Raw genomic sequence first — 12524 nt, 5'->3', positions numbered from 1 at the left:
GATTCACATCACTCTGATTGAACATATTTTTCCTCATCTAAATATTAAATGGCTAAATTCTGATCATTAGATGAAGAAAGACCAAAGACTATTTAACGTGGGCAGGCAGCTCACTTCAAGACAGCGAGGTGCATCAAGGAGGTCATTCATCTGCCCTCTACACAAAACAATATCTAATGCACAGGAATTCAACTGGGGCAAAATAAAATTTGAAAGCAACTAATATGGCATTCAACTGCCAAAATAACAAAATATTTTCTGTATTATTTCAGGAAATTTTAGAGATCGTATTCTTTGAAAAACATTCAGCTCTTTCCATAACATGTACAAGAGGGAGCAGATTGTTCAAATTGAAGTTAAAATTACCACAGGAAGTGCAACATGTTTGAATTCAGCACATGCTGGAGGTGGTTCTGTCACAATATTATGGCTACGTGAGGAAGATGAACAACATGCAAAGTAGCTCAGCTGATGGATTAAAGAACAAGAGACGCAAAAACTAGAGAAACCAGAAAGGATACAACTCTCAATCCTCTTTCAATTGGATCGACTATGACAAGGCCTCGTGGTGCATACGTCTTCTCATTCTGTTCCTGGATGTATTTGGCAATCTTTTTCAACACCTGCAGTCAAAACACAAAGTGCCATGAACATATTACAGGGTCTACTTGAATAAGTCAATTCTGAACATAGATCTCTAAATGCATCATGAACATACAATTTTGCAACAGCACACATTTTTATTAGTTCTTTCACAGAATGTCGATCTTGCTGGAAAGCAAGTACCTGTTGCACATCCCAAATTCCCTTGAAAAGACAATGGCAAATTTGTTGGGAACGAATGAACAAAAATGGTAAGAAGTGATGCTCTCTCAAATTGTTCAGCATTTGGACAAGTAAGAAACTGAGATCTGGTTACCAGCTCATCCTGTCCAGCAAAGAACTGCATCAGGCAAAGGAAAATGAAAAAGATTCAAGCGGTGTGAAGAAGAACAAAAAAATGCTTAACATAAATGCTGTTGCATGTTCTTTGTCCAGTCATTTGCTCAAAAACCCTTTTTGTGGTCCAGCTCCATCTTCAAACAAAAAGTACAAGGACGACACAAACCAGCTAACTCAACCCATTTGTTTTGGGCATGAAGGATACAGAAAGGGGCCAATGGACTAAGCATGCATCTGCAAACAGTAAATTATCTCTTCTTTGTTGGGCAGCGAATGAAATGAAGGCAATAAAGTAATGCAACAGTGCCAATTTATTTGAACTTGCTAATCTCCCTACACAAGGCAAGTCAAAGAATCCTAGAATCCCTACAATGCGGAAACTGGCCATTTGGCCCAATGTGTCCACAGTGACATTCCGTAGAACATCTCACCTAGACCCACCTCCACTACCCTCTCCATGTAACTCTGTAGTTCGCATAGCTAATCCACCGAGCTTGCACATCGTGGACACAATGGGCCATTTATCATGACCAATCCACTGAACCTACACATCTTTAGGCTGTAGGAGAAAACCAGAGTACCTGAAAGAAACCCACAGAGATAGGGACAAGAATGTGAAAACTCCACATCGGCAGTCACCCGAGGGTGGAATCGAACCTGGATCCCTGGCACTGTGAAGCAGCAATGCTAACCACTGGGCCATCGCAGAACTATAGAAATCAGTTAATTTTTCAAATCAATTTGCGATATTCTTGCTGGAAAGATTATGGCAGGTGAGTATGCACAGGCACGTAAAGGGAACCTGCACTCTCCTATTAAGGTCCTGCGTATCGTTTCACATCATACAAAAAGATGTGTATCATCAGTTAACATCCGCAGTGTTTCCGATAATTTTCCATTAACAGTGGAAAAGTTATTTTCCACAAATGAGCCAGAAATGTAAGAAAAACACAAAGATTTCCCATTATGAAAATGATGTGCGTCAAAAATGTTTCAAGTGACTCACGTTACATTTTCTGTAAATAAAAAAATGTTGTTTGGTCATCACTAAAACTTGCACAATAACCAGTAAACCAAAGTGACAAGGAGATAGAGAGGAATGCAGATGCTGGAAGTCAAGAGGCGACAAAATATGGAGCTGTAACAGCACAGTAGGTCAGATAGTATCTGAGGAGCACAAAAAATCATGAGAAATGGGGAGAGGGAAGAGAACTCAGAAATTATCATATTCTGAAACAAACTGACTATTACAGCTACATCTCCTTCCTCAGTACCTGTCTACACAGCTGACTTATCCGCCATGCACTCCAAACAACGTTCAGACCAATTTGGGCCAAACCCCACCAACCATTATCTACAGCATCTCCAGAAATGGTTCTTCCTGCAGATCCTCAGCTCCACACACAGCCATGCTCCGACATCCTCTCTCACTACTGTTAGCCCTGCCTCAGCTCAGAGCCTCTCTCTCACAGACCTGCAAAGGACCTTGACTGTTCTTTGTTCTTCAAGGATCCACAGCCTCAACAAAATGCTCTTTCCTCAAGCCTTTCAGACATGAAAAATCTTGAGTACGCCTAACTCTCTGGGATTTACCTCCAAACAGACGTTCTCAGCCACCTTCAAACCCAACCCTATCCCTGCCCTTCTCCTGAATGCACCCAGTGCCATTAACCACGAGGTTGCCCCAGCCACTTCCGCCGACTGTTTTCTCTCTCTCACACACACACAGTCTCCACCCCGCTCTGAGTTTAACACAAAGCCCCCATTCCCAAACCCTGCCGGATATTCACCAGCCCCACCCCAGTGGAAACAGTCAGTCCTCAGCAGAGGACTCAGCTTCATTCCCCTACACCCACATATCAACAAATTCTGCACGTCGAGATCTCAAACTCTTGTTCAGCTACCTCCGCACCTATTTCTTTCAGCAGGGATCCAGCACACCCTCTGTCAACCCTTCCTCCAGCCTCCATCAAACCCCCTCCTCCTGGAGGCCAGCTCCCCTCCCCAGCCTCCTCAACCTCTTCATCTCCAACAGCTGTTGTGACATCAATTGTCTTAATCTCTACACCCCTCTCTGCTACTCCAACCTTTCCCCATCAGAATGCACAGCCTTCTGATTCATCCTCAAACTCACTATTAAATCCAGTGACCAGAGAGGCAGTGGTAGTATGGCGTACTGAACTCTACTTCGAGGAGGCCAGATGCCAACTCTCCAACACCACCTCCTACCATTCCTTTGATGATGACCCCCCACCCCATCACCAGACCATCAACAACCTCATCACCTCAGGAGATCTCCCAATCTCAGCCTCCAACTTGTTAGAAACAGGCAGTGTGGGGTTGGGGAACTCTCTCCTATCCAAAAACCATAAACCTGATTGCCCTGACCAACCCACTGTCTGTCCACTCCTGCCCCACTGAACTTATCCCCACCTACCTTGCCTCCATTCTTTCCCTGCTGGCCCAGGACTCACCACCTATGTTCTGGACACACCCTCCACCTTCTCAATTCCCTGGCTCCCAACACCTTATCTCCACCAGAAACCTTCAATCCCTGTACACCTGTAGCCCCAGGTGAGCCTAAAACCTCCATTTCTTCCTTTCTCGCAGGCTCAGCCAGTCCTCCTCCACCAACACTCTCATTGGCTTGGCAGAACTAGTCCTCACGATCAATTTTTCCTGTGACAGCTTCCACTTCGTACAAAGCAAAGGGGTGCCTATGGGTACCCTCATGGGTCCGAGTTATCCTTGCCTCTTTGTAGGATAGGTGGAACAGTACATCTTCTGCAGCTACACTGGCATCCCCCACCTCTTCTTCCACAATATTGATGACTATCGGTGCGGCCTCGTGCTCCCACGAGAAGCCCAAACAGTTCATCCACTTCACCAACACCTTCCACCCCATCCTCAAATTCACCTGGGCAGTCTCTGACACGTCCCTGCTCTTCCTGGACCTCTCCATCTCCAACTCCGGCAACCAACTCAGCACCGACATCCATTTCAAAACCACTGACTTCAATAGCTAATTTGACTAGACCTCTTCTCACCCACCCTCTTGCAAAAGTTCAATCCCGTAGTCCTAATACCCCAGCCTCTGCCCCCGGGATGAAGCGTTCTACTCCCGGACATACCAGATATCTTCTTATTTCAAGGACTGTCATTTCCCCTCTCCCATGATTCATAATGCCCTCAATCACAGCTCCTGCATTTCACACACTTCTACCCTCAAAACGCCCCCCCGCAATAAGAAGAGTGACCCCCCCCCACCCCATCCTCTCAGATCACACACCAACCTCCAAATCCAATGAATCATCCTCTTCCATTTTCACCACCTGCAATCAGATCCCACCACCAAAAAAGTTTAGATTAGATTCCCTACATGTGGAAACAGGCCATTCGGCCCAACAAGTCCACACCGGCCCTTGAAGCATCCCGCCCAGACCCATTCACCCACACACCCCTGAACACTATGGGCAATTTAGCATGGCCAATCCACCTAGCCTGCACATCTTTGGACTGTGGGAGGAAACCAGAGCACCCAGAGGAAGACATGGGAGAATGTGCAAACTCCACACAGACAGTTGCCTAGGGCTGGAATCGAACCTGGGTCCCTGGAGCTGTGAGGCTGCAGTGCTAACCACTGAGCCAACTTGCCGCCCCAAAGTTATTTCCTTCCCCAGTCCCATCTATTTTCCTTTGGGACTGCTCACTCTGTTAGCTCCCTTGTCAGCTCCACACTCGACAACCTTTCTACCACACCCGACATATTTCCCTGCAACCGCGGAAGTGCTACACCTGGCCTTACACCGCCCCTCTCATCTCTATCCACGGCGCCAGCAATCAATGCAAATCTGGCAAGCATTCACCTGAACAATTTCTAAGCTGGTCATTTGCATCCTTCACTCCCAATGTGGTCTCCTCTATATTGGGGAGACCAAGCACAGATTCGGTGACCGATTCACTGATCTTGTGCGCTCTGTATGCTCCAAACATCACCTTCTGGTTGCCAGCCATTTCAACACCTCCTCCCATTCCCCTGGTGACATCTCCATCCTGGGCCTCCTCCACTGTCAAAATGAGGCCATTCATAAACTGGAGGAACACCTTATATTCTGTCTGAGGAACCTGCAGCCCAATGGCCTCAACAGTATTCACCAGCTTCAAAATCTCCCCACCCCCAGCTTCATCCTATGTTTAGCCCTCCCTCTCATTCCCAAATACTTGCTTTGATACAACCTGTCCATCTTCCTTCTCACAGATACGTTCCAGCCTCCCCACTGCCCTTTCTCAAAAACGCCAACCTGCATCCACCTATAACCATCACACCTTACTTCCCCAAGCCCACCCCGCCATCTTTTTATTTCTGAGTTCCCTTCACCATCCCCAATCCTGATCAAGGGTTCAGACCTGAAAACGTTGACTTTCCTCCTCCTCAGATGTTGTCTGATCTGCTGTGTTCCTCCAGCTCCACATTTTATCAACTAAGTGACAAAGTGGTTTTCCGAGCACTGAAACGTCAAACAATTTCACAGATAAAAACAGAATATTTCAACCATTCAATGCATTTGAAAACTGCAGACAATAGCTTCGTTCAAGTTCAAGTTCAGGTCCACAGTCACAGGCCTCTCAACAAGGTGATGCAACAAAGTGGGTCCACAAGTTCAGGAACTTGTTGCCCATCTACGTTTTAATACCACTGATACAGACAAGGTCAACTGAACATAACTAACAGTACACTGTGCTGGACGACTACCAGGATCGTCTGTGAACAATAGGTGACAGAGAAGACAAACACTAGAACTACACTGCAAGGAGAGAAAACATGCAGCAGATTAAGCAGAAGGTGCAACACTCCAATTGGCTGATGATTTTGGACAGCAACCAAATATAATTTGCTATTTTTGTTCCCTCTTCATAAACGCAGATAAATGTTGAATTTATGTCTTATCACTTATTTCGATAAGCACAAGAAGGAGGTGACCAAGTTTTCAGTCACTCCATTTAATTTTGATGTGGCAACATTACACAACAACCTTCAAGGTAAACACCAGGGTTTGAAAAAAGCAGATCTGATCGGTTGCATTTCTGACAGTGACTCTGCTGTGATAAATTGCTTATTCAATGAAAAAAACTTGTAGCTCTGCATTCATGGCATGATGTATTATTTATCATCTGACCATACAACATGCACAATATCATACAGCAAGTGGACTTGATTGGTACATCATGTGAAATGAGTATTTTTAAACACAGAATTAGAATATTTCACTGAATATACCAAACAAATTAAAAATGCTTAACCTATGACGTTTTCAAGAACATACACAATTATATCTCAAACAATGACGAGACAGAGTACAGGAAAGAGACAGATAACTCTATAGCATGTTGACAAAACACCAATCTCTCCAATGTTAAGAAAACAAAGGAGCCGGTCATCAACCTCAGCAAATGGACTGGAGGACACGGTCCTGTCTGTATCAATGGTACTGACGTGCGGGTGATCGAGAGACTCAAGTTTCTAGGAGTAAATATCACCACAAGATCTATGCTGGCCCATTCAGTTTGATGCTGCAGTCACAAAAGCACACCAACACCTCTACTTCCTCAGAAGGCTCAGGAAATTCAGCACGTTCACCATGACTCTTATCAATTTTTATGGATATAACTCGGAAAACATCTTGTCTGGATGTATTGTGGCATAGTATGGCAACTGCTCGGCCCAAGATTGCCAGCAATTACATAAAATTATGTTCAGTGCCCAGTCGATGATGCAAACTAACTTTCCTCCACTAACCAAGCCTATACTTCCCACCACCTCAGTAAAACGGCCAACGTAATCAAAGTCTCCTCCCACACCGGTTAAACACTCTTCCACAGGGCAGAGCATAAACAAGTTTGAAAACATGCACCAACAGTTTTAATAACACTGTCTTCCCTGCAGCTATCAGACTTATAAACACACCTCTCGTTTTTGCATTCATCTTTCTCCACACCTCATCTGCAGCTGTAACACTTTATTCTGCAGGCCAACGGTCTCAATGTGGACTTCACAAACTTCAAAATCACCCCAACCTCAACCTCATCCCAAGACCAGCCCATCTCGACGACCTGTCGGTTTTTTTCTCCCACTTATCTGCTCCTCACATCTCACTGACCAACCCCCACCCCCACCCCCTACCTACTCGTCTTTGAACTGTCCACCTTCCCTCCCACCTACCCACCCCTCCATCCTCACTGACCAACCCCCAGCCCAACTCCTTATATACATTCACCTTTACGGGCTTCACCCCCGCCTCCTTCTCCTGTCCGTCTTCTCTCCATCTATCTGCTCTTCTATCAACCTTCTATCATCGCCTCCCCCGCCTCTATTTATTTCAGAGCCCCCTTCCCCTCCTCCATTTCTAAAGAAGGGTCCAGAACTGAAACGTCAGCTTTCCTGCTCCTCTGATGCTGCCTGGCCTGCTGTATTCATTTAGCTCTATACCTTGTTATCTTATTCTGCATTTTGTTCTATTACCATGACATACTTGTGTTGAGTCTGATTTGTCTCGTTAGCTCACAAAACAACACTTTTCACTGGATTTCAATACATGCAACAGCAATAAATTAAAATCAAAACTTACAACTGGATCAACTATTACTGAATTCCAGTCTTGGAGATTATTAGCCTCCATCTCCACCACTCCTCATTGCATCCAACATTTTAAGGATCGTTGACATTTTCAATATGATTTACAGCCATTTTTGCATGTTGAGGTGCAGAAAGGGTCCAGGTTACAACTACATTATTGCCATTTAAAATCACAGAAGTAACCAAGTACTGTAGTTGGCTGGAAGCAGCCTATTTGTGGAGCTGTGCTGAAAATCTACTCACCTTCTCGTAATGGGTCTCCATGCACAAGAAGATGGTGTACGCAGTCAAGCATGCTAAACAGCCCTCCACGTAGGACTGTCCCCCAACCTTCTCAGCCTCTGCGTAAAGGTTGTTTAATACCCTGATAGTTTCTTCAAACTGCTGCCGATCAATCTGTGGAGAAGTCAGTGTTCACATGGAAAATCACATGCAATGTGATAAGGCAACTTTTATTCAAGCTCTGCCCTCAAACAGGCAGAAAATTGATGCAGGGAAGTTCACAGGATTTTTCCTCCCAAGTAAAACCAGAACCAAAGCCCTTATTGCAAAACCCTTCACATACAAAATAATCACAAAATTCAAATCCAGTCATCAAATCACCCAAGGTCCCCCCTTGGATTGCTTGTACGATAGAGGAAACTTTGAGGGGGAAGGGTAACATCTCTCACAGCAGTACATGATCTTGATCACTCACGTTTGGGCTAACGGTCACACTGGAGAATCTCAGCCAGTTCCACATCTGTGACTAGGAAAGCAAGTGAGGCAGCCACAGAAAGCACCATTAGCTCACAGAAGATGCACATGTAAACAGAACTATTCAGTGCTCAGATTGGCAAGATTGATATTAATATGCCAGTTCACTCTGTCAATACTATTAAAGCTTATTTCACCATACCAGCGTCACACCTTTTAATTCACGGTACAAGAGTCAATTTTAGCCTTGAAAACACAACAAACCAGGGCACCATTGACCTTGAACCAAAAACATCAAATGTGAAAGCAGTTTTCCATGCTGCCCTCCCAGCTAAATTTCAATAACAATTTGTGCTACAATTCACTCCAATCTCTGCCCACTATCCAACAAATCCTTCGGTTTGCTGCAGCGAGACTGTTGCTGAGATTTGACAGCCATCCTGAATCTGTTGTGCCCACACCCACCTCTGTAGCCTGTGCAAACTGAAACCACAAGCATGTCTGAGCCAGGAACTGTCTCAGCTGTACTTTGTGGCAGAACTACCATGTTTAGGAACTGGCAAAAGGAAACAGCACCAAATGCCATTTGATTTTACGACTAACAGAAAGCAAGGTATGCTAAGGATGACCATACCCACAGAGGGATCAGTTTCCCCAAATGTTAATTCAGGCAGTTTTATATCGCAAGAGGGCAGGAATGAAAGGAAGTACAAGATATAACTCAGTAGAATCAAAGAAAGAGACACGACAAATGGGAGAGCAGTGAAGAAAAAATACGACAATAAAAGCTGTGGGGTTGGTACATTAACCACCGCAGAATTTACTGTGACCTGCACCTATTCTGAAACATCAATGTATCTTCAAACGATGTTCTGCTTCCAGCTTACCCTGTTCTCCAACTCTGACGGGAATTTAGTCTGAAACTGGCACACAGTCCCACTGGAGTAGTCTCTCTGAATGAAGACTTTAGATGTCAATGCTGTGTTCTGTCTTAGGTCTTGCAAGCAGTGAGTCTACAAAGAAGTAAACAAAGTTAAAAAATAACACATCAGATTTGAAAAGTGCACAAAGACAAGACATTTCAAAAATATGAAGAAGTCCCAAAACAGAGATATAGTGCATTCACAAAATCAGGTACCACTCTTCAGGTAGTAGGCAAACCAAGGAAGAACGCACCTCGTCTCAAAGACATTCACATTCCCAGCAGTCCGCAAGTTTATCAGCTAGTTATTTTGACTACCTCAATAATAATCAGCATCATCAGTAAGGGTAATCTGTAATAGCCTTGCAATGAACATGGGAAATGGTTAGGTTGATTGACGTTGCCCTGGTTGTTCATAGCTGACGCACGAGAAAGATGAATAACAACAAGAGGGAATTCCATATCGGCAGTGTGGTGCCATTATTGAAGGCTGAACTTGCAGTACAAACCATCACACAAGCTCATACATCACATCAAATAAATATTTGCATGCTTGTTCACAGATTAAATCTAAACTTTGCCTCTTGCAGAACACTCACTTACGTCCAGGGTTGGGTGATGACCAACACCTGTCAACTCTCACGATGAAAATAACAGTGCAGCTCAGGACAGGCAGGCTCCACAGGAACTTCAAAGTCGAGGGAAACTGACAGCAAGAAAAATGAACTGCTGTGGTCCACAAGCTGCTAATACCACTTAAGTCCAGAACACGGCAATTTTCCAAATGCAGAATCTACAAACAGCACACAACTGTGGCCGAGCCAGAGGTGAGCACAAGTTTGTGCTGCCCTACAAAATCACCTTAATCCAACTCTCTGTAAATACACTCTTGCAATATTTCTGATTTAATCGCATCCAATCTTCTGTGTTAAATTACCAACTGGATGGCAAATTTGTTTCCACTTCAAAATTGGTTTTCACCTATTATTCCAATAAATTCTCAGAGCCAAAGAAATGTTGTCAGCCCTTAAGTTTTGCCAAAAGGTACATGAAGTCCAGTGAATAATGTCTGAGCCCAAAGCATCACAACATTTCGTTTAAATAAAAAAAGACTGATATGGCACATTAGTTTTCAAGCCTACTTCCAAGTTCTCCACAGGGATACCTCGCATCTATTAAAACCCAAGTTTAGCTGTATAACTGCTTTAAATTCACAAAAATGTTGTCAGTGCAACCAAGAGTCTGACATAAAGAGACTGAGCACGTTGAAATTTGCACTAACAGATCCGGTAACAATTCTTGACCTTTTGCTTGACTTGCTTGGGCCAGTTATGGTATGGAAATACAAAAGCTTCAGGGAGGCTGGCTCCCTGCTATTGATCTCAGCCTCTGGGAGCAATACTTTCACACTGGTTAAACAGAGAGCACTGCATTGAATACAAAGATGTTGCATGTGCACATTTACTCAAATTAAAACACTTTTTGAAAGAATGGAATGTGAGGCTTCAGGAGAACCCAGAAACCCCAGCTCTTCCAAAGATCCTCGTCTTCTTCAAAGCAATCACTTAGAAAGGCCTCAGTGCTCAAATAGCTTCATATTTTAACGGTAAAAGAGGAAGGATAAAACTGGAATAGCAGAATCATATGTGAATAAGCTTTCATGGAAACAGACATTTCCAAGAGCAAGGAACACAAACAATTCAATTTGCCAAGTATCAAAGGATTGGCTACACCCATGAGACCACAATCTGACACAAATCCTCCTCAGGCACAGATCAAAAGTACAGCAGATAATGTACAGTTGAATACAGTTTAAATCATGCAGTTCCAATTTGATTATTAATAAGGTGACTGTTGCATAACATCGGTTCAGAACATGTCAAGTATCCTCAAATCAGAGGACAAATAATTTCAAAGAATATGACATGAATATCCTAAGATGGATGCCACAAGATGTTGGCAAACGTCAGCTGAGCATATCTAAAGCAGATGATTGCCAAACCAATATGATCACCTGACATGCAACAAACTCATCCCATTTGGTGACAACGGGGATACCAGTGAATAACCACCAAGTCACCTCTTGTCTCTCAATCTTTGTCAATAAATTAACACCAAATGCGTGAATTTTAAACAAAACAAATTCAAAGACATGACGTAGGCTTCTTTCTTTGACCCTTCTCTTCCATAGCCACTTTCAAATGAAACTTAGCTCACCAGGAAGAACTACAATGCGATCAGTTGTTGATATTGGAGGGTGGAAGAGCAGAAAACACAGATAAGTTTGGGTCAAGCAGGCATTAAATCTCTATATTTTAAACTCAACCCTAACCCACACATAACAAGTTGTCTGACTTATGTAACGACAGCAGTTCAGTCATTACAGGAATTAGAGACTACATGCCTAAATGAAGGAAAGTGATGATTCCAAATGAAGAATTCTTTCTCCTTCCCTGCTGAATTACTGACCTGCTTCTTCCCCTATCCCTACCCCCAATCCAGAACAAAACAACAACACACCGAGTCACAAATTTCCCACCAATGCAAACTGATCCTTACAATCTTCCAGATATCCAACTTCAGAGCCAGAATTTTCTCTGGCCTGATGCCACAGGCACTCCCAGGCATCTACCACTCTGACTGGCTGTGAGTTGAAAAACAAAAGAGAAAACACACGTTAATCAGCATTTATTGTTAAACCTGGCATTATCAGAGTAACTAATACCTGACAAGCAATTGTTATTCCTTTCCAGACCCTTTGTACTGGACCTCTGGCCACTTGGTTAAATTACCATACCAAAGGGCTACCTGGAATGAAGTCACTGGAAGAGAGAACTCTCCACAACAGAGCTATGAAGGGAAGTAGGTACACGAGTATCTCACGGTAATTAATGGAGAAACACTATTAATTAACTTAGTAGTCCCTCAAGGGTCAAAGAAAACATTCTATTACCAATGTACATGGACTCAAGATCATTCTTGCAGTACAACTGTGTTGCCTACATTTCAAATTTCATTTTAATTCATACATGGGATGGGGTCAACCATTTACTGCCAATCCCTAATTGCCCAGAGGTCAGTTAAGAATCAACCAAATTGGAGTGATACAAAAGCCAGACCAAATAATGACATCAGATTTCCTTTCCTGTGCGACATCAGTGAATCAGACTGTTTTTCTAAAAATTGGCAACAGTTTCATGGTCATCATTAGAATCTCAATTTTAGAGTTTTCTTTATTGTATTCAAATTCCAACATTTGCCAAGGCAGGGTTTGAATGCACATCCCCAAAACAGGAACTGGGTCTCTAGATGAACAGTCAAGTGACAATA

The 12524-nt window shown here is 43.5% G+C and overlaps 1 protein-coding gene across 1 annotated transcript in view; it reads right to left on the bottom strand.

Annotated features, from left to right (window-relative positions):
- Positions 1 to 12524, bottom strand: part of golga7 (golgin A7) — a 34243-nt gene that overhangs the window by 12281 nt on the left and 9438 nt on the right. The window contains exons 2-4 of the mRNA XM_048522893.1: positions 9160 to 9285; positions 7820 to 7972; positions 522 to 623 (exon numbers count right to left, since the gene is read on the bottom strand). Coding sequence (XP_048378850.1) covers positions 522 to 623; positions 7820 to 7972; positions 9160 to 9285 — 381 coding nt within the window. The remainder of the gene's footprint in view (positions 1 to 521; positions 624 to 7819; positions 7973 to 9159; positions 9286 to 12524) is intronic.

Source organism: Stegostoma tigrinum, chromosome 40 (assembly GCF_030684315.1).
Source record: "Stegostoma tigrinum isolate sSteTig4 chromosome 40, sSteTig4.hap1, whole genome shotgun sequence".
Classification (NCBI taxonomy): Eukaryota; Metazoa; Chordata; class Chondrichthyes; order Orectolobiformes; family Stegostomatidae; genus Stegostoma; species Stegostoma tigrinum.
Note: the sequence above shows the minus strand (reverse complement) of the source record. Positions and strands in the feature narration are given on the sequence as shown.